The 22135-nt window shown below is 51.9% G+C and overlaps 2 protein-coding genes across 2 annotated transcripts; one reads left to right on the top strand and one right to left on the bottom strand.

Annotated features, from left to right (window-relative positions):
• The first annotated feature begins 120 nt into the window (after positions 1-120).
• LOC134417350 (urotensin-2 receptor-like) lies at positions 121-2836 on the top strand. The gene has a single exon (XM_063154496.1). The coding sequence runs from the start codon at positions 1678-1680 to the stop codon at positions 2770-2772; it is 1095 nt and encodes a 364-aa protein (XP_063010566.1). The 5' UTR covers positions 121-1677; the 3' UTR covers positions 2773-2836.
• A 2241-nt stretch (positions 2837-5077) lies between these two features.
• Positions 5078-8689, bottom strand: LGALS1 (galectin 1). The gene is made up of 4 exons (XM_063154494.1): positions 8549-8689; positions 6999-7078; positions 5663-5834; positions 5078-5286 (listed from the first exon to the last, which is right to left on the bottom strand). The coding sequence occupies exons 1-4, from the start codon at positions 8555-8557 to the stop codon at positions 5143-5145; spliced, it is 405 nt and encodes a 134-aa protein (XP_063010564.1). The 5' UTR covers positions 8558-8689; the 3' UTR covers positions 5078-5142.
• Positions 8690-22135: the final 13446 nt, after the last annotated feature.

Below are 22135 nucleotides of genomic sequence, written 5' to 3'. Positions count from 1 at the left end.
GGGGCATGTGAACTGTGATTGTTCCCATCAGAGCCAAATGGGCAGACTCACGGTGCCCCTCTGCTTCTCTGGGGACCCCACTCTGTGCCAAGACCACCACAATCTGTTGGGAGCATCAACTTTCTGGATGAGTAGAAGCATCTCTCACCCTACTACCATGGTGCAATGGAAATATCCACCTAAAAGTATATTTTCACTTCATTTTGCTGATCTCTCCTAGTTTGGAGCATGATTTTCCTGAAAACCAAAGGTCATTGCACAGTGAGGGGAGTACTGATGGGATGCCCCCTCTTCCTCCTGTTTGCTGCTGAATTACCACTGCTGAATATGAGCAGAGGCATTTGACTCAGCCACTATGAAGCTATGGCACATCTGTCTCTGCTTAGCAAATTCTGTCCCACCGTGTCTTCCTTGAGACGAGGAGGCTCAGCTGTGAGTGAGGAGAGGGCCGGGTAGCTTCGGGCGCGGGTGTCATGTGCTGGTGCCTCGCTAGAAGGCGGTGGTGCCTAGCAATGGGCTGCTGCTCCCTGCTCTGCCCCGGGGCAGCTTCCCGGGGCTGCGAGCGGAGGAGGGGGAAAGCTCAGAGGAGGAGGATGGTCTTTGTGGAGAGGAAGGAAAAACGGAGTCTAAAATATCCAGTCCTTTGTGTCTCTAGGAGCTTGCTGCTGACCTGTGGGCAAAGGTGGAAAAGGGCCAGGACAGACAATGTGAGAGGTGGTGGGCCTGCTTGCAAACTGGGGACTATATCCAGAACACCCAAACCTCAAAGGGCCCTGATGTGCTTGGGAGGGAGTGTGGGACAGGTTCTTTCAGTCTGGCTTGGCTGGGGAGAGCTGTGTGGCTGCTCCCTGCCTATTGCACTTCCAGGGCTGGCCCCTGTTTCCCTTCTAAAGCCACAGCATGATGCTTTCCACCCTCCCTGCCATATTATGGAGTCTTGTCTCTCAGTTGTCTCGTCCCAAATGAGGACAACTGTACAAGGAGAAATGGGATAAAGAAAGGGAAATAAGAACAAGAAGGAAGATGGAGCAGGATAAAGGAAGATATGGGGGAAGAAAGCATGTCTGCCAGAAAGAGGAGGGAGCCAGTGGGGCTCCTCAGCTAGGGGCTAAAAGCCCAGTATAAATTTGGAACTGTATTCACACCAGTGTGTGAAGCTGTGAGTCAGGCACATTCCTCCATGCAGTGGTCAAGGTAGCTCTCAGGGGGTTGGCTCAGCGAGGCAGGGCCCACCTCTCCAAAGTCTGTCTGAGCTGAGCTGACAGACTTAGGAGCAGAAATCTACTTGTTCATCCACTGTTTCTGCGGGCCCAGCACACTCTGGAGAAGCAACAAAGCTAGCGAAGAAAAGAGACCTTTCCTCCTGGCTAGCAGAGGTTACCTTGCTTATATTGGTCTTGAAGGAAAAGGCAGTGTCCCTTTCTTGGCTCTTCCATGGTTAAGGAAAACAACCAGACAGAGCTTGTGATGGACAACATCAGCAAAATGGACTGGGCAGCTGGAGGTGAGGAATAGACTTCTCTGGAGCATCCTGTCTGTGTCTGATGAACTCTCCCCATTCTTCCCTTGGCTGCTTTGCTGTTAAGGATAGTCGTGTCCAGTACAGCAAGGGTGGAAGGCAGGAGGAAGGAACAGGTCTCTGAGAGCTTGATTTGCTCTTGCTTAACTTACCCAAAGATGTCTTACAACACTTCTCTAATCAGCCCAAGTCCTAGAGAGGATCCCAAGGGTGGCAGTTTCTTGGAAGAAAGCAGTGGTGGGGGTGATGACAGCAATGACCTGGGAGGGGACAGCCTGGTCACGGGGCCGCTGGGTGCAGTGCTGCTGGTCATGTGCCTCACTGGGATGGTGGGGAACATCTACACAGTGGCAGTGGCCTCTGGCAGGGTGGCAGGCTGCTCAGCAGGCGCCTTGGGGGTCTACATGATCAACCTTGCCCTGGCTGACCTCCTGTACCTCTCCACCATCCCCTTTGTGGTTTGCACCTATTTCGCCCACGACTGGTTCTTCGGGGATGTGGGTTGCAGGCTTTTGCTCAGCCTGGACCTCCTGACCATGCACGCCAGCATTTTCCTCCTGACCGCCATGAGCCTGGAGAGGTACTGGGCGGTGGCCCAGCCCCTGCGGGCCCGGCGGGCCAGCAATGCCTGCCGCAGGCTGGCCAGCGCCGTCCTCTGGCTCCTCTCGCTCCTGCTCACGGCCCCCATGATGGCGATGACTCGGCTGCGGGAGGAGGACGGCCCCCGCAAGCGCATCTGCGTCCCCACCTGGACGCCATCGGCTTTCCGGCTCTACCTGACCGTGCTGTTCAGCACCAGCGTCCTGGCACCCGGCGCCGTGCTGGGCATCGTCTACGCCCGCCTGGCCCGGGCGTACCGCTCCTCGGCCTGGGGGCTGGGGCTGCCGCTGCCCGGCCGGGCCCCGGCGCGGCGGCTCCTCTGCAGGATCTCTGCCATCGTGGTGGCCTACTGGGCCTGCTTCCTCCCCTTCTGGGCCTGGCAGCTGGCCGGGCTGTACCAGGGACAGGGGCTGGGCATCGGCCCCACCGCCCAGGCCTACCTCAACTTCGGTGTCACCTGCCTGGCCTATGGCAACAGCTGTGTCAACCCCTTCCTGTACACCCTGCTTGCCAGCAGCCACCGCCGGCGCCGTGGCCGCACTGGGACAGGCATGGCGCGGCCTGCAGTGCCCTCGCAGCAGGCTGCGGGGAGCCACAGCATCTCCCTGGCTTTCAGGGAGCTCTTGGGGTCTGTGAGGGAAAGCGAGGGCTGAGCAGGCTGGGAACATCTGACCTTTGGCTGGGTCATGTTGAGAAATAAAAGTGTGCCACCTTCCATGCCAGCATGCAGTGTCTTCCATCAATGTTGTTGCAGTGCTTTCCCCTTTGCATGGCTGCTCATCCTGCTCATCTGGGTGGGGAGAGTGCTTGTCTCAGGGATCCTGACTTCATCCTCAGATCCATCAGCTCTCACACACCTTGCAGCCTCCACCTTGCACAAGGCTGGGGAGTGGGTGGAAGGGAGCAGTCAGCTTCGATATGTCTAAATTATATATCTGGGGAACCTTTGCCACCCCTCATCTCCTTGCTAGCAACGGGCCAAGCCATAACAGTCAGGACAACAGTGAGTCATAGATTTCACAAGAACAGTGAGTCACTGCAAGAAACAGCCAGGCGAGCAGGAGACCTCACTAAGGTTCATACTCCTGTGGTAAAGCTAACCCTGAGCTTTCTTCAAGAAACCGTCACAGAAAAATCTTTGAAGAATCTAAAGAAAGATTGCCAAGCGCAATTAAGAGGCATTGCGAGATTCGACTGTAGTACAGTCCGGGGAGTCCAGTACATTTGCTTAGCTTTCAAGATCAGCCCAGCAGAGGAAGCTGCAAGGAGAGAGCTCTCCTCTGTCTCCATCATGACAGTTCATGGCACCCTCACCAGCACCATGGCCCTGCTGTGGTTGAGGGAAACACCCAATTCTGTGGCCTACCAAATGTACCCGTCTGCCAGACTGTGCCAACACTACTGTGTAAACTGTGCCAGGTCTCTTGCCTTGAGACCATCTAGCTTAGCATGGCTCATTTCCATACTGCTGAGCCTCTCTTCTCCAGAAAGGATGGCTTCATCCTTATCATGCCATGGGAAGAGTCCCCAAGCTATGCTGTCCCCCTACCATGCCTATGTGCAGGGTGGCAATGCTAGATGTCATGTTTACAATTGTAAATGGAGCCTTAAAAAGAGTCTGATGTGATCATCCAGAGCAGATGGGCTTTGGGCAACACAGGACTTCAAGAGGGATCCAGCTGCAGAACCTCAAGTTGCTTATACAGCCCAAGTGCCCCTACCTTTCAGCTAAGCTCTCATCTCATCTCTCTTCCTTCTCAGACTCACAGTTCCTAGCAGCCCAGCCTCTCTCTGCACAGGCACCCAAGACACAGGACCTGGCAGAGCCTCATGAATTATGAAATAAGAATGGCAGGTACAGCTGCTGCAGGGGAAAGTCCCTGTTCTCCAGCTGCTCTGGAGACTGCTTAATGTGAGGAATTAGCCCAGCCAGGCCTGCAGGGAATTCTGTAGTACATCAAATTGCTAGTGCTTTGTGTTGCTTGTGGCCAAGCCTTTCATTTCAGAGCGACCTGGTAACTGCTGTGTACTGTGGAGAGGGCAGATCCCACCTTTCCTACACCCACTAGGCCCAGCATGCTCAGCAGCAGCACCAAGCCAGCATTAGACTGAGAGACCCCAAGGCAGCTATGAGTAACATCAAACATGCCTGACTGCCTCAGTCTCCTCAGAGTCTGGCTTAGTTTAGACTGAGAAGTGCTCACGTTCATGTGGGCCAAGTAAAACGGGAATGAAAGCATAGAGCACACATCCTTAGCATCCCACCCTCCAGCTGCTGCCTCCCTCAGCTGTGGATGTAAACAGGCAAAGCAGAAGGGGCAGAATAAAATCAGACACCTCCACGTTACTGCCCTCCTGTGCCACAGCACACTTTGTGCTCCTACAGTTACTGGAAGAAAGGACTTGGATGAGGAACCCTCTACATGCTCGGCCACACCCAGCAAGGCAGCTTTTCTACTGACTCCATACAGCAGTAAGAGGTCCCAAGCAGACACAGGAATAGGAATTCCTACAGTGTCTACAGAAGGCTGCAGCCAAAACTAGCACAGCTGAGGACCTCCCCTCTTCCATGCCCCACTAGACTCAGCTAGCCCAGCCACTCAATGCTGTCTGATGTCAGCCAGGAGTGCTTAGTTTAGGTAATTCATTCAGGCAGTGTAAAGTGTCAGTCTAGACCTCAACAGCTTGTGACCTTGCTTAAAGGATGTTTTTACACTCCTCTGAGTGACAGTTAGCCCCAATGCCTCCACCTGCAACTCTCCTTGGACTTTTAAGCTGTGTTTTCAGGCTTTTAACCTTCATTCTCTTCTCCATCCATGACTTTCAAGGCCCAAGGCTGGGCAATTGCCTCCACTTAGGGTACTCCAGCAACACTGGCTACCCCATCCACCCACTCCCAGCAAGGTGCCCAACCCATGAGGACTTGCAATATTAAACAGATTAGATTTTGAGACTTAATACATCAAAACTCTTATTTATTGATTGCTTTTTCTGTATCTTTGAGATGGAGGTGTCAGAGGAAGTTATTCCCAGCTGATGGACTGGAGTGTGAAGTCCCCTTGTGTATCAAAGTAGTCAAAGACAGAGAGGTTAAGCCGGTTCGGGAACGTGAACTGGTGGCCTGGCAGGTGGACTGTCACATCACTTTGGTTGACAGCAAAAGTGATCTGCAAGGCAAATGGAAAAGTTAGAGAAAGTTTCCTTGAGCCTCTGCAGCACTGCTGTGCCACCCTCTGCTTCACAGGGTGAACAAGCTCAGCAGAATAACCTGTTCAACAGCAGGAGTGTTACTCTGGTCTCCCAAGAGATGCCCATTCCTTGTTCTGTTCAATAGCAACATCTTTGAGACAGATGGAGCTTAGACATTTGATCCCCGCCCTCCATCAGAGCTCAGAGCCCTGAGTGGTGGCACTGGCCAAGCAGGAGAAGCCAGCCAGCTCCTGTACAGACAGCCCTTGCAGCTGGGTGTCCTGTGCCAAACACCCTCCCTTCACAGCATGTACAGAGAGTCTATATACATATATAAATGTTTGCATGGCTCACCTCTGCTGTGCCCCCTTTCTGGAAAGGAAAGACAGCCTCCCTGTGCTCTGCACCCCACTCTTCCACCTTCTTTGAGTTGCACACGATGGTGTTCACATCGCCATGAGCATCAAAACGGGGATTGAAGTGAAGTCCAAGGAGGGTAGCATCCTTGCCCAGATTCATCACAAAGCTGCAGAGAAAAAAAAAAAAAGGCAGACATCAATACAGCTGACAAAAATAAAATCAATACTACGGTAGCATGTTTCTCATTACCATGAGCACCCCTGGGTCTGTTTCTTCAAGCCCTGCCAAGGGTAACCTAAGAGAAACCCTCTGCTAAATTGCACAGCTTCCCTAAAAAGATGATGCTATAAGAGGCACTTTTTTGGGGTGATAGGCTGCAGAGTGCCATCCCTGGGAGAACACCACTTCCTCAAAGCTTTTAACAAGAGAAAGGTTCAGTACACAGTGCCCTGAGCAGACTTCTCACACACGCAAACCAACTCCCAGGGAGTCAGTTGCTTTCCATAGATTTCCTTTCAGTCCTGAACAGTTAGCTAGTGCTGCATCCTGCCTGACAGCCACTGCCTTCTCCCCATCCTGCAGGCAGCTGAAATAATTACCATGTCATTAGCTGTCCCAAAGTATCTGCAACAGCAGTGGGAGGAAGTTTCCTAGCCTTGTGTCCACCTTGCCTTCAGGCCTCTCACCCAGATGAGAAGAGGCACATTATTTGGCAAGAGAAAGCCTGGGAGGCTTCACTCAGACAGTACCAAACTTCAAAGGCACTGGGAAGAGCTGGGACTTGTTTCCTGGAACACCGCTAGTTCTGGTACAGCAGCTACAGGCTCCACCTTACCTGCACAAGGGCTGGGGGCTGCTGCACAGGCTTCACTGGGACCCCAGCCACTCCAATCCCTGCACAGTTAGGGGTACATTTCCCCTTCAGCCCACCTGCCTGCTCACCACCTTTCTGCCTCCTTTCCCCACTGCCATGTGAGAGCACCAAATCCACTGGGGCATGAAAATGTCCCTACTCCTGGCATCTTCGTGCAGGGGAGAGGATGTGGTGGAGCAGATGATCTCAAACCAGATCTCAGTATAGACACGCTTCCATTTCCTTCACCCCGCACTAGAAGGATGTGGTCACTGCCAGCGTGTGCAGCTGGAACTTCACATCTGCTTTGGCTTAGCCCCTTGGCAGTACTGTGTCTGCAATGTGCATTAGGTGATGACTCACTGGAAGCACTGCTGGTGTTAACCCCTTCTCCTCTTCTCCCCAAGGGACAGAGTCCTTTTGCAGACCCCTCAGTGCGGTGCCCTGGCCATGCCTGGGCAGCACAGCACAACTCACCTCTTGGCATTTGGTGCAACTTTCCCCTTGACAGTGAGACGCTGGCCAGGCTTGAGACCCAAGTTGGTGCACACTGGTCCCTGGGGAACGTGGAAGCAGAGACATTAGCTCAGTACCTGCTGGCTCACTTGTTCTGAATTGGCAGCTTTCCCTGCTGCCTCACAAGACATGCTTTGCTTTGGACCCACAGAGAAACAGGGAACCTCCCTTGCCCTAGGGCAAGGCAGCAAGGACATCCCAGAGAAGTTACCCCAATCACATGGTACCTTTGATTGGAGCTCGATTTCCTAATCTGTCTCCTGCTGCTCTCATCAACATCTCTGTATTTCACAGCAGGGAAGTGTAAGCACCTGCACACTCCAATCACACCCACCCCATCCCAAACACACCCATGTGCCTTGCGGGTCTTGTGTCATCCCACACAAATCTGTCTGGGATGGATGGCATGGATGGAGACTCCACTCCCTTCCCCTAGCTCGTGTTTGAACTTCAAGCCTTGCCCAGGTCCAAGGACTCAGACACCTTGCTTCCCATCTCCCAACAGCTGCAGCTTTTTTTTTATGTAGGTTCAGTATTTGCAAGAACATTCTTCTCCACAGAGATACCTGCCCTCCATCTTCTCTCTAGGAGGACCAAAGCATCCTGGCAAACTCATATGTATTAATTTTTCATCACAGCAGAGCCAGGACCTCAAGAATACTGAAAATCTTTTCCTATCCCACCTTAAAAAATAAGCTTGCACTTGGGACAATCCCTGCTTAATCAAGTCAAAGAAGTGTAATCACTCTTCAAACGCAAGCATCTCCCTAGCACAACAGCTAAGGAAAGGATCTTGGAGATGCAACTCCCCTACTAAAGCAGGTTCACATACAGCAGGTTGCAGTGTCATGTCCAGGTGGCTTTTGAATACCTCCTGAGCAGCAGACTCCACAACCTCTCTGGGCAGCCTGTTCCAGTGCTCAGTCCCCTCACAGTGAGGAAGTTTTTCCTCATATTCAACTCTAATTCCCTTTGTTTCAGTTTGTGCCTCATGCCCCTTCCCATGTTGCTGGGCAACTCTGTAAAGAGTCTGGCCCCATACTTTTGATACCTGCCCTTAAGATAACCTCTCTAACTTAAGGTACTTGAATGCAGTCCTTGACATTCACAGAACACTTCTGTATGGCACACTCCTTCCAGGAAAGAGAAGAATAACAATTCAATGACTCATGAAAACTTCAGCAGAAAGCAAGCAGCAAGGCTGCCCAGAGAAGATGCTCAGACAGCAATAAATGTTACTGCAGCAGCTTCTCCCGACTAGAGCTGCAGTAAAACAGGTCAGGACTCAACCCAGGGAGGATCCCCACACGTACTGCCCCAAAGGGATCCTACAGGAAAAAAGAACCAGAACACAAAACAGCAGCCAGCACTCTGTAGCAGATGCAGCAGGCACCCAGCTCTAACAGACCCTCTGACACTGGGGTTGATGTGCAGGCCAGCACAAGCACCCTCACACCCAGCCAACACAGTCCCACCTGCAGCAAAGCTGCCCCGTCCCTTTCCCTACTCACGCAAGACATGGTGCTGCTCTGCAGGGTACGGCTGCTCTCCGCTGAGGCGCAAGGGTCCCAGGCAAGTAACTCCCAGAGCCCCACCCTAGCCTTTAAATAGATGGAGAGCTGAGTTGTGCCAGCCCTTCTCCACCCCAGGCACCAATGGGAAGGGGAGCAGGGTTGGTTTTGGGAGGAGGGAGGGTCTATTAGACAGAGCTGCCTCCTCCCACACTCACCCAGCCTCCTCTCCAGGATGCTGAGCACAGCCCTTCCAAGCAGGCAGCGGGCCACTCCAGGAGGAGATCCAGCTGTGTGTGGCCATGAATCCAATGGAAAATAGTTTTACAATGAATGTTTTATTATCCAAGGCTTTTATCCCACATGGAAAATGGATCAAGACTTGGCGGGAAGGGTCTTCAGCTCTAGTTAAATCAGGAGTAGAAGAAATACTGAGCACACATAGTGCCTCAGAAGCTCTTTGTAGTCCAGGTGAAACCCCAGTAACAGAGGACTGAAGCTGCATCCAGAGTCACCCAGCTCACTATGAATCCTTTCTGTCCCTGGAGACTGCCCAGCTGCTGACCAAGCCTTTACCACCCACTTTTGTAGGTATAGGAACAAAAGGTGGGAAAACAGTCCTTTTTCTACAGAACCCATATGTACCTTCAAAGCTGTACAGTTTGTCTTGGCTGCAGGGCAGAGTGAGTCAGGAGGAAGCAGCCTTGGAAGGTTGGGAAGAAATTATCTGGAAATGTGCCATGCCTGGCTCTTGATTCTACCCTGAACACAGCTAGGGGCCCGAGGAAGAAGGGGATGGGGGCAAAATGCTTCTATCACAATAAGCCATAGGATCTATATGTCTTTTATCTGCCTCTGTGTTCTCTCTGTGGCAAGTATGATTCACTGGGTGAAAGGATTCCTTTGGAAAAAGTTACCCAATTACTACATGGCTCAACTGTAATTACACTGAAAGAGGAGGGAAAAATTCAGGCAGTGTGCCAAGCCTGTGGCTTAGAGCTCTCCTTGTCTTGCATATTTGTCTCTAAGTCACAAGACGCTCTGTGATTTCCTTAAGAGGCCCAGAACTGAAACTCTCTGAAACAATTTTTTCTTCCATGACTGTGAGGCCCATCGGTTCCCTCTCTGCTGAGGATGTGAGAGTCCCCAGCCCTGTTACCCCCCTCCAATCCCCCTCAGTATGACCCCTGAGGGTGGCACTACTGAGTACTTCCAGCTGATGCCATCAGTGCCAGCAGAGGTAGCAGGGAGACCCTCTTGCCTGCCTGTTGGAGAGGGCAGAAACAGGCCCCAGACTTTGTCCAGGTTGCTGATCACTCCGTGACACAAGAGGCCTAGAGTAAAGGCCAAAGTGGTCTTCTCTGCTCTGACAAGCCTGCTCCCCCTTTCTCCTTCTTCACTTGCCTTGGGGTTCAGTCTTGAGCCTGATCAAGGGATCATGTGGTGCAGGACAAGAAGTGCTCCATATGAGGAGGAGAAAAAGTAAATAGAGTCAGCCTCCCTCTACTTGGGATGTGTGTGTTATTAAATCAATTCCTTTCAAATCCAAGGTTTTGTGGGACTAAACCCCAGGCATCTCTCCAAGTACTTGAGCTGCTGCTAGATCCATGGTCTAGGGGGCTGGACTGGTCATGACTGTTGGATGGGGAAGGGAAATGTGTAAATATTTGCTCTCTTGGAGATGGAGGTGGAGGAGGCCTTTTAAAAGCTATGGGGTAGGTTCTGTGTTTTCTGCAGCATTTCTGGCAGCTGAGCACTGTGACCAAACCTTAGCAGCCACCAAGTCCTTGAGTTATGTCTGTCCAGGGACCTTCCTCCAAATGCTGCTGGGGAAATTAGAGACCAGCTAATGGCTAAGAGATGATAATGAAGGAGGGGCTACCATTCCAGAGAAGGTGCTTAAAGAGCTTTTCACATCAAGGAAATTCAGGTTCCAGGCTTGAGTCTATTTCAAGCAGCCTGTATTTGTCTAATAGAAGTCCAGGTGTCTCCACTGGCTTTCATGAAACCTTGAATTAAATGGCATTAGCACAACAGGCTAATACCACAGCAAGGGGGCCACAGGGTGTCCCATTGCCTGCAGGCCAGGAGCCACCACCGTCAGGACAATGTCACATCTTGCCTTCCTGTTGGAGACATCGTGATGAGATGACAAACTCTAAAACTTCAGCATCAGCATCCTCACAAGGGATGGCTGAACTGAGGGGAGGAAAGGTCCCTGCTTATCCTGGTGTCACAGCAGGCAGGGATGGTGTCCCCAGGTGTACTGACACCACTTCACCACACTGGAGACACAGAGGTGCTTGCCTGTGATTTTCAGGAGCAATGTGGTGTAGGAAGAGCCACTGTGGGCTGGGAAGGGTAGAGCCAGACTGTCTAGAGCTGGCAGTCTTCACCGCCTGTCACCTCCTTCCTTATCAGTGTGCAGTGGGCCAGCCAGGGGATGTGCCAGCAATTTAGCAGCCCATTTGATCTGCAAAGGATGCAGATGAGGAAGATGAGGACAGATCACAACAGACTAGAGTGTTGTGGGCTTGTGTGGGAACTCTACACAGGGTCAGGGCTCTTCTCCTCCACCATTCCTGCCTCTCCTCACCAGAAGAGCTTTCCTGCATAACATTTCAAATCCTAGCTTTGTATTAGAGGGAGAGTCACTGATCTGCATTGTAACTTGGGAGGCAAAGGTCTTCTTTGCTCAGTCCAAAGGGAGTGAGTAGATGTGATGCTGTTGCTTCAAACAGCGCCCTTGTCCATGCCAAACTCTTGGCCAGAGGGAGCCATGAGTGTGGAGAGAGGAGTAATGACTGTGGGATATGACTTCAGCTGTGCCTCACCTTTGGTTATGAGGGTGAGGCAGGTGGTGTTTGCATCTGCACCTGCTTTCTGCAAACTGGGGTTGTGTCCTAGACAGGATGGGGCCAGAAAAGGGAGTGTAGAAGAGCCAGCTGCCATGATGGGACAGACCAAATTCACACAGATGTTCAAGCCCAGGCATCACAGCAAAGACCCCATCAAGCATGTACTATGCTAGGTGTAGGCACCCCACGCAAGTCCTGACCGTGGGCACCTCCAGTGTGGCCTGTGCTTCAGTCACCTGCTTCCTGGGAGCAACTGGCTAACCTCTCGCTAGCCTTTCCTTGCACAATCTGCTCACTGTCCTTGGAAAGTGCAAATTGCCCTTGTGAGCAATCCCAGACAGTCCTCGAGCTTTTAATGCCTTTGGGGCCTGAACCCATCCCCCAGTGCTGGCTGTAACTCAACTTTCCCATACAAGGGGCCAGATATCCCAGTCTGTCCCTAGGGCTGCTCATGGTGCTCCTTGGAGCTCTTTTCTCAGGGCCTCAGCCATCTTCCTACACTCTCCTTGGCACTCAAAGATCCCAGGCTGATCTCCCCATGCTGAGATGGCACGTTTTCTTGAGATCACAGCCTCCCTCATGGACATCCTCACACCTCCCAACCTCCAAGCTGCAATACACCTTAGGTTGAAGAGGGAAACATGATTGCTAAAAGAGAGTTTCATCACTGTGAGTAGCTTTGATTTAGAGCATGCCTTCTGGTCAGGCTGATAGGCACTGGTGTGCCTCAGCATAGCCAGACTGGTGCTGCGGGCTGAGGGCTGGAGTCCAGCTGGTGCAAGCTCTGGGGTTGAGTTGGAACATGGGCCGAGCCGAGGGGCGGCTCTAAACTAGGTGGTTTGGCAGCTGCCAAAGGAGAAACTCAGTCAGGCAAGTGTCTGAAGCAAAAGAGCAAACATCTGCCCCAGATCTTCTTGTGAGGACTGCAGCAATAGAGGGGGCATTCTCACTGATGACCTAGGAGGAACTGGGAAAGGGCCTGGCTGAAAAGCCTGTGGACCAAAGCCCGCTTGTACATTGTGCTCTTCAACTGGCAAAAGCCTCTTTTGGCTGCAGTTACTCTTGCAGTGATTTGCAACACCTTTCCACTGGGAGGGAGCCTTTTTACCTGTTCAGCCACTTTGTATTATGTGGCCTGTGGTACTTTAAACTAAGAATTAGGTGTGCTAAACTCAGATTTATTATGTTGCGGACACAGAGCCTCACATCAGGAATGAGCCACAGCAGGATCTCCCAAGCTTTGACTGCTGAAACATTTTCAACCACATCCAATTTCCTGGATTAGGAGCCGTCTGTGAGGCTCCAACTCCTGCTGACTCCAGAATCCCTGCTTTCATTAAATCAGTATGGAAATATGTTCCCAAGTGGTGAAGATAATCCTGCAAATGTTATCAAAGCGTACCTGGACAAGTGATTTATCTGGGCGAGCCTGATGTTACAGCTTGGGGAAGCAGGAATGACTCCTTGCACTAATGATGCTGGGATGTGTTAGACACACCTCTAAGTGTATTCTGAAAGGTTCCCAAACCCATGGTCCCCACCTCCTCCCCTGCACCTCTGGCTGCTCACACTGGGCTCCATCTTGCCTCTTGGGGTGCAAAGTCTGCGCTCTTTGCAGCGCTTGGTGGGGAAGGGAGTGCTCCTGGTCTGTCAGTGGGGTGGCATCCCTGTGGCTGTGGGATGGACACAGCACCCTGACCAGGGAGGCAAGGACGGAGCTTGGTGCTGGGTCATGGCCATGAGCAACATGGACCAGCCTGTGTCAGCCCACGGAGGTGGCTGGCCCAAGCTGTTCTAGTGCTGTCCTGGCATGTGAGACCAGCAAGGAGACACCCACTGATGAGGGCTAACTCCTCTGTCTGCTGGGGTGACAGGCAGAGGGACTCCTCACCTGACCATGCTGGAAATACTGACAGCACAGCAAAAAAGCCTTTGGTTACCTTGGAGTGAAGGATCCCAACTGCCAGGCTGGAGCATGGGTTAGCAGATCTTTAATCAGGAAGGCTCCAGGCCATCTGCTCTTCAGTTTAAGGGTGCTTGGCCCAGGGCAGCACAGCAAAGGCAAGTCAAGGAGGAGTGCTTCAGGAAAGCACCTTCTTGGTTTTGACACAGAGGTTGCTCACAATGACATAGCCTGGACCAGTGGGTTTCTGCACGCAGAGTATTTCCAAGAGCTGCAAACACAGGTTAAACAAAGCCTGGCAATTGCTGCTGAGCTGGAGTGGAACAGCAAACTGGGAAGAGCTGGACAGTGAATGGAGCAAGTCTTAAGTTCTGTTGTGAACAAAGTACAGTTAGAGACCTCATACAACTCTGACTTTGAAGCCGATAATATTTTTCTTATTTTAAAAAAAGCGGAAAATCTACTTCTGACCGATGGCATGAATTTCCAATTTTCTTCAAATAAATCAAGGCAAAGACATAGAAGGAAAGGTAAAGATAAAACTGAAAGTGAGTTGGGGTTCAGCATGTGTTGTTCAGGTTGTGTGGGCTCTGAAGGCAAGGCTTCAAACCTACCCTATAAGAAATGACAAATTTTGAAAGCAGGGCTGCAAGCTCAGCAGATGCTGACTATAGAGGGGCAAACATTGCCACTGCTTGTCTGGATGTTGGCTAATGACTTCCAGAGGGCCTGCACCACGCTGCAGGACTGAAAAGTATAATTGTGCTAAAATATGACACCAAGAATTATTCTTGTGCTGCTCATTAGTGCTGGAAGTTCAAGGGCGAGGAAATGTAGCTCCATGCATGAGGGTCAGATGTTTCATCACAGGTGTGCCCGAGCAGGAGAGCTGCTGGCTATTGCCTGACTGTGGCCACTGGCTCTGTGCTGCTGCAACACCCAAATTGGTGTCCTTGAGGTGCCTTAGGAACCTGCCATTTATTGAGCCTATTTCAAGCCTAGAAATAACCTGCTGAGGCATACTTGCTGTCTCATTTTTTGTCTTTTGTTAAAGTGACTTTTGAGATGCGCCAGGCAGAATTTGTTTGCTGTACTTAATATGCAAATTGTAAGTGGATGCTGTGTTTGAACATGTTGCAGCAACCCAGGTGCTGGTTTCAGGTCTTCCAACAAACAGTGCTCAGGAGAAATATGTTCATGGAACACAGGCACGTCCTTCTCCAACACCCTTGAGACCGAAACTCAGCTGCATGCCATTTTTCAGTAAGCAATGTGTGTAAAAACCAGTGTGGAATGATAATCCCGAAGAAAAGGGTTGCCGTGAGCAGGATTTGCTGCCAGGAATGACAAGAAGCCTGAAAACACCTGTTTGGTATTTTTTTGTGTTTATGGGAAGTGGTACCTAGGGTGTAGGCTGTGATGTTTGTCTCCACACATGTCAGAAACAGCAGCAGCGATGCTCAGGAGGTGAGACCAGCAGGGAGCCTGAGCACATCAGGTTTTACTCCCTGAGACAAACCCTGCTTGGGCCATTGCATCTGCATTCATCTGCAGCCAGCCCACAAGCCCCTATTAGGAGCACATCTCGTGCTTGGAGAGCCTCCAAAGCACATGGGACCACAAGGCATCAAGAGAGCTGAACAGAAGCCAAGGCAGGCAAAAGACCAGCTTGGCCTTTTCAGAGGGGAATGGGGCCTCACCAGACAGCAAGGGCTGGAGAAAACAGAATTGTGTTGGGCAGACATGCAGCTGCTCTTCCTGGGGGTCCTGTGGGGTGGGTGGTGGGCAGCTAGCTCATCATTCCCCAGCATGGATGCATCTTTCTGGCAGGGACAGAGCTGGTGCAGCCTGGGACTGTCCTCCACAGGGGACCGTCAGTCCCCCAAAACACCCTTGGGGGGTTCCAGTAACATGTGCCATCCTTCACTGGATGCCCCAAACATTTAGGGGTCTGTGAGCTCTGTTAGGCAGCTGCTGCCTGCCACCCTAGAGCCAGCTGGAACAATTATCCTGGTAAGCTGTCTGTTATCTGCCAGGATCAGCTGCTGAAATGGGAGGGTGTTTCAGCAGGGCTTGGCACCCTCATTTTCCTGAGGCTTACACTATTGGGGGGGGAAGAAAGTGCAGGGCACTTTGTGATGCTATCACAGTTTGGAGGTTGTGGAAAGCACTGGGATGTGTCATTCTCTGCCATGCTGCTGGTTCCCACTCCCTTGCAAGGGGACCCAGACACTTTTGAGGCTAGTGGGCATGCACACATCATTGCTGTGGTGAGGCTGTGTTGCTCTTTTGGGAGTTTTTGCAAATGGATCCTTCCAAAGAAGCCCTTTGCAGAGCCATCTCTGCTGCTGCCACCAAGAAGATCCACCACCCATCATCATGTCCCTCACAAGGGTCTGCTCTCCCTCACCTCTGGCTTCTCCAGCTTCCTTTGCACCCTGGGCAGAGAGCAGGTGCTGAAGCAGCCCACCAACACCCAAGCTGGGCTTTGCCAGCCTGCAGCACCTGGGCAGAGATGCAAAATATAGGATCCACACTAGGGATCTCCTTGGTTCCCTCCTAGAGATCCTGAGCTGGGGCAGGTTCACAGCAGCAGCTGGAGGGGTGGTAATGCAGGTCATTTTGTCAGGAGCATGAGCTCACACACCCCCAGCACAGGCAGCACAGACGTACTCTCCCTCTCCTGCCCTGTGTTCCTGGGCAGAAGCTCCTTTCCCAAACAAAAATTGGGTCATTTTTCAAGAAGAAGGCCAAGGACCAGCTCATATCCCAGTAGAAGTGGGTGACTTGTGAGAAGGGCGGGAGGCATGTTGATGCACTTAGTGCCAAAGTGAACAACATGGCTTTGTTCTACAGGGTTGTAGTCTTGCTGTTGTTGTGATGGACATGGAGGCCAAGCACTGACAAACTCCTGCCTTTTGCTGAAGGGGTAAATCTTGACATGCCAGCCAACTGCCCGACCATGTGTTAGGTGGGGGGGCTTTTCTGTGGGACAGTTTTGAGGATTTTATGAAGCATATTTAGCTCATGGGCTGCTGGTTGAGAGATGTTTTGGTAGAGATTGAGCAAGGAGTTGATGAGATGTAATATCAGCTTCTGATTCACCTTGTCACAGTGGGAACCTGGGGGAAGAGGGATGGACGTTCCCTTGCAGCATCCACACACCAGTGCTTTGGTGGCAAGTGCTGCTCATGTGAGCATGAAGCCTGCTCTTCTCACCCAGCATGGAAGGTAAGGGAGGGTCCATCACCAGCCAGGTGGTTTTGGACATAGCCTCCCTTCCCCATAGGCAGCTAGCCTGTGAGACATGTCCACGCTGTCTGTTCAACCCACAGAGGGCTCACCAGACACACCATGAAGCCAAGGGCCACTGCACCATCTAAAAGTTTCCCTGTACGGGGTGGATTATGTTCAAAAACCATGGACGTCTGAGAGGTACTGGCCTCCAGGTCCTCAGGCATTTGCTCCAGAAGCAGGCAACACCTGGGATTCATTATTTCCATTCCCACCAAAGCAAACAGGGGAAAACCAGGGAGGTTCTTCTGGACTCTGCACTGGCTATATTTAGTCAGGCAGGTTCAATTTGTGATATAATCCACCTCCTCTCTTTTAAAGGGAAGATGGAAGATGAGAGAAGTCCCCAGGTCAAGCCCATGATAAGGAGGTAACCTTCTAGGGAAAGCTCCATCTCTGCAGAGTCTGCTGTTGTGTAACCTTGCCCCGAGTGGGACAGGACCTTTGTAGGACCTAGCCCTAAGCCAAGCCCTGGGCAAGGCATCCCCCATACCAGGCAGGGTGAGCATCCTGGACTTGTTTCACTGGCTCTGCTGGGAGCAGAGGGAGATTGCTGCTGGCAGGAGCAATCCAAGGGCCACTGCTGAGTGCAGATGTTGGTTGGAGCACTGTGAACTTGGTGCTGGGCAGCCCCAAAAGAAGGCAACTTCTTTAGAGCTCAGTTTTGGCACCCCATGAAGTGCCTGCAAGCCCAGGGGCATGTGGAGAGGTCCAGAAATGGGGGCCAGCCTCCACACCCCTCAGTGACTGCCAATCTACTGTCTGTTCAGGATAAGAGTTGCTGGGGGGGGAAGTCTCCCTGGGCAAGCAGGCATGAGCCGTGACTTTCTTGGAGAGAAACAAGCAGGGGGCAAAAGCCCCAGCCCTCCCAAAATGCACCCCTTCTTAACAATGGTACTGTCAGCAATGACTTGTGCTGTGTGACAGAGCTCCCCATGGCTCCTGGGGACTTATCTAACCCCTAACAAGATGCAGGGACACACGCCATTCTGACAGTCCTTCCCTGGAAAACAAAGGCATTTGTCTGTCTTTATGGTGTTCTGTTTATTTGGGGGAAAGGGAAGCAGAAACAGCAGAGAGCAGAACAGGGCCTTGCCCCACGTGGTGCTTTATTCATCTGCCCTGGGGGTGCAAGCTCAGCTTTGTGGGCAGGGGATGTTTTACCTGCTGAGCGAGTCCATGAGGACCTGTGCCCACTAGCAGGGATGGGCGAGCAGGGATGAGTGGTGGAGGGGGAGCAGGGTTTGAGAGAAGGACCCATCAGGTCTGGTGGGGCCGGGGTGCTGAGGGACAGTCCTATGAGGAGACAGAACTGCTTCTCCATGCAGGAAGGCTTGGGTCTGAGGAGGGTGGTCAAAAATACCATCAGCCTGTCAAAGTTGGCCAAGGCACTCAGTGTTCCCAAGCTGGCAACCCAGCCACGCCTGGTCCCCTCTGAGATTGACCCAGCCAGTCTCCTTTGCTTGGGTGCCACAGAGGGAAGAGGGCTCTGTTCCCCCTCTCCTCCTGCAGGGCTGAGGGCTGTGGGATGACTGCCTGCCATGCTTAACTCTCCCTGCTGGTGGGTGAGGGTACCCATGAACTTGCTCGACAGGTAAAACCTTCCCTCCCTGGGAAGTCTCTCCCTGCATTTTATGACTGCTTACCTGTGAGCCAAGGATGCCTTTTTGGCAGCTCCAGGAGAGGGCCCGGCTGGGTGCGGAGCGCTGTTTTCTCTGGGATTTTATTACTTGCTTTGTTTCTCAGGGTGTCTCAGTTGGCCATCCTTCAAGCTCACCATTGCTTCATCACTATCCACTCTTTTTCTTCCACCAGCCCTGCATGGACCCCACACACAGCACAGAAACCACAGGAAGCACCTAGCACTTTCTGGAAGTCTCTCTGGCGAAAACACCCACACCTGAGCCTTGCTACAAGCTCTGTGTAGATTGAACCATCCTTGTGATGTGTCTCATGGGCTGGGAAGGAGATGGAGTTCATGCAGGGCCTCTGCTGCTGCTGCATTCCCATCTCCTTATCCCTGGCTCTGCTCAGGGCAGCCCTGACAGAGAAAACCCAACCCCTCAGACCCATTATTGGGAATCACAGGGTTGATGAGGTTTGGTCAGGTCAGCCTCAGAGATGCTGAATCTCTTGAAAGCACACAATATGAGGGAAGAGCTGACTGACCAAAGCTGGTGAGCTGCTGCTGCCTGGGGAGCAGTCTCAAGGACTGAGCCTGGATGCTAAACAGGTCCTCATCAAGATTCCCTTTGTGAAACTTGTTTCCCACTGCAGAAAGGTTAGGCTGTGTCTAGCACATGGTGCATCTTAGCTCACTTGGGAGACTGATGGTTTTACCTCTCGGGGTGAAACTGAGATGCTGGGCTCTGTATTGCTGTTCCCATACAGAAGTGGGAATGTGCTTGGCCATGCTGTGAGCTGACCATCCCTCTTTAGGCAGGAGGGTAACTTGGCTCTGAGTGATGAGGCAGGAGAGTAACTTGACTCTCATGGGGACACTGGACACTTTCTGAGAAAGGCAGGCTCTTGGCAAATAATGTTCCATGAGCACTCTCTAGGCAGGGGATGAGAGCTGCTGGAGATGGGATGGCCTAGCTTGCTGGGCATGTGCTCTCCCTTTTTCAGGGGAGACTCACGCATAGTTCAGAAAAGTTGATGTCCTTTGAGGTTTTTTGGCCTGGCACAGGTCTGCTAAAGGTAGAATGACACCCTGTATGTTTGTAGGGCCTCCCTCTGTGCTGAGTGCCCAAGGAAGGGTGGCTCAGCCCAGCCATGCAGAGCCCCAGAACTATGCCAGGGTATGGGTACCTGCAGTGGGCAGGGAGGGGTGAACCCCAGGAGATGCCAGAAAGCAGAAATGTATTACATTTCACAGCTGGGCTCATATATCTTTTTAGCTTTCTGTAGTATTTCTAAATACAGTATACCCTTTGGGCCCTCCAAGAGGCTGAAACATGAAATACACTGCTTTTGTTTCCTACTTTTCTTTTTAATGCAATGCTGTTCAGTCTTCTGGTTTGTGTATGGATGGTTCCAGAAACAGCATGATATCTCCTAAACAGATATCTCCAGCACTGTCATACCATGGATCAGCTCTCAGCAGCACCAGCAGTGCTGGTGGGAATGCAGGCTTAAGCATGCAGCACAAGAGAGAGTCAGAGCTGGCCTGGTCAGGGGGAGAGAGGATGGCCGGTGAGCCAGCAGTGTTTTAGGATGAGAACAGGGATCCTGAGACTTCTCAAGGAAACTCCTCCCTGGAGGATTACCACGGGCTCCTCCCATAACCCACCGAAACAATTCCAGCTGTACATTTTGCAGAATGCTGGCACACTGGCTGTTATCACAGGAAAACTGGCTGCCTGGATGAAAGCCTGCCTCTCACCCACCTGCACCTGCACCTGCACACCTATCACAAACAACAGCCTTGCACAGGCGGCTCCCCTGGCTCCCACTGCTGGTGGCATCTCAACACCACCCTGGCTGCAGGTGGACCAAGTCCCTGTCCTGCTCTGTCTGCAAGCAGGACAAGCACTGACAGGCCCCAGCTCCCCAGCAAGCCTTTGCCCAGCTGGCAGGTTTCAGCTCTGCCTGAGGAAGTGCGGTGAGCTCTCTCTCTGCATTGCACCAGGGTGCCAAGCCCAGCTTCACTGCTGGCCGTGCCTGTGGGACTTGTGACCACAGCCCTGGCTCTCCCAGTCCTGGGAGAGCTGGGCATGCTGTGGTGGCAACCTCAGTGGTGTGACAGCTGCCCTGCTCTGGCTGTCTGTGGCCTCCTCCTGTTGAAACATCACTCCTTAAGGGCAAACCTGCCGGGCACCAGTGAATGAGTTGGGATGAAGGTGAAGGCTGCCATTACATCATCAAATTTGCATTCGTGCAGCTTCCAGCATCCTGCAACCACAGTCCCAGGTGCTCTCCTTCCCCATGCCTGGCCAGCCCTGTGTAGCTGCAGAGGAGAAGGGGCACGGTTCTGTGCAATCTGACTGCTTGCCTGCTGGATCAATAACTGCCCTCCATGTGAGTCTGGAAATGGGCACTGCACATGCATTTGGGATTGCTGCACCCCTCAGTGGGGATTGCAGGTGGCTGTGCAGAGATTTAAGTACCTGAAACTACTGCTAAGGGGTTTACAGCAGTGCCTGAACAGATTACATCCTTTTTCCCTTTGACTTGGAAAGGCAAAACCGATGTGCTACAGTTCTGAAAAACAAATGAAACTCTTGTAGTGATGCAGCTGATGGAACAACGAGTAAAGCAGCAAGCAGGGTATCTGGTGTTCATCAGGAGTGGGTAAAGAGTACTGCATAAGTCAGCTCTTGAAAGGAGGATAATGTGCAAACTAGAAAGCATACATCTCTAGCAATTAAACTATAGAGCACTGGTGGAGGGCATGGTCCCCTGGAAGTATGACAGAAAATGCCTAGCACAGAAGGAGCTGATTAAGCATGCACAAAAGAGAGCTGTGACTTGGATGCAGACTGCAGGGCTGTTGGCCACATTGTGTGCCATTTGCTGTCCAGGACACAGCCTTGTGCTTGCCAGCAGCCAAGCTCTCCTGAGCGAGACGCTTGCGTGACCAAGCCGCTGCTGAGCGGAGCTGTGGGCTGAAGGAAGAATGAGCTGTGATGAGAACCAGCTCTGCAGCAGGGAGCTGCAGCTGCAGGGGGCTGCCTGCACCCAGGGAGCCAGCAGTAGTTAGGGCCCTGCAGTGTCAACAATGTCTAGTAAAAGAAGCTGACACCAGAAGTACAGCCAAAATTGTCTGTGGGTATAAATCCAGCTTTTCAGCTCATGGGAAGGGGTCTTGTTGAACAACTCAGAGGAATGCAAGATTTGAATGTGCAAAGGGACAGGATTTCACACTCTTTCCCCAACCAGCTGCCATTGATCAGTCCATATTTCTGTGAGCTCGTTCATATCAGCTGGGATGACACCCCACACCTTCCCATTCAGCTCTCCAGCCTTCAGCTGTTCACCCCTGCCTGGCAAGCCTCCTGTCTTGTCATGAAAGCATTCCTGCTGCTGAGCATCAGACTGATGTGAAAATAACTGCGGTTTTTGCAGCACCAGCTTGTGTTGGGTTTACAGATCTATGGAGAAATGCTGATGTGGAACCTCCCACTCCTTTCCTCCTACTGAGAAAGACAGACAGACAGTAGGCTCAGGCAACAGTGAAAGTGAGGTCTTGCTGGAGAGCAATTTCACCTGCACTTCTTTCTAATCAGTTGTACTTTTGCCTCTTACCATGCCCACACCGAGGCCTCTAGGTGTCAGCCAGCTGTGTGCTACAGGACAGGCTGACAGCTGGTCTTGGTGGGTTGGATGGTGACAGGGATGCCCAACTCACACAATCATACAAGGAACAGGCAGGCAGTAGAGGCCCTGCTAGTGGTAACAGAAAGGTAAAAGGAAAGAGAACATTTCATGGGAATATTATGAAATGGAAGAAAAATCTGGTGTCAATTAACTCCAGCCAGCATAATGGGAACACAATACAGGAGCCTCCTACTTCTAGATTTATTTTCAGCC

This window comes from Melospiza melodia, chromosome 4 (assembly GCF_035770615.1).
Source record: "Melospiza melodia melodia isolate bMelMel2 chromosome 4, bMelMel2.pri, whole genome shotgun sequence".
Classification (NCBI taxonomy): Eukaryota; Metazoa; Chordata; class Aves; order Passeriformes; family Passerellidae; genus Melospiza; species Melospiza melodia.
The sequence above is the reverse complement of the archived record's forward strand: the minus strand, read 5'-3'. Positions and strand labels throughout refer to the sequence as shown.

Bases quoted from the DNA above. Each gene is read 5' to 3' on its own strand.
- LOC134417350 (XM_063154496.1), top strand. From the start codon at position 1,678: ATGTCTTACAACACTTCTCTAATCAGCCCAAGTCCTAGAGAGGATCCC.
- LGALS1 (XM_063154494.1), bottom strand. The intron at 5,835-6,998 runs GTGAGTTGTGCT...TTTTCTCTGCAG, and splicing joins GTTGCACCAAATGCCAAGAG to CTTTGTGATGAATCTGGGCA. The intron at 5,287-5,662 runs GTGAGCCATGCA...TTTGCCTTGCAG, and splicing joins AGAAAGGGGGCACAGCAGAG to ATCACTTTTGCTGTCAACCA.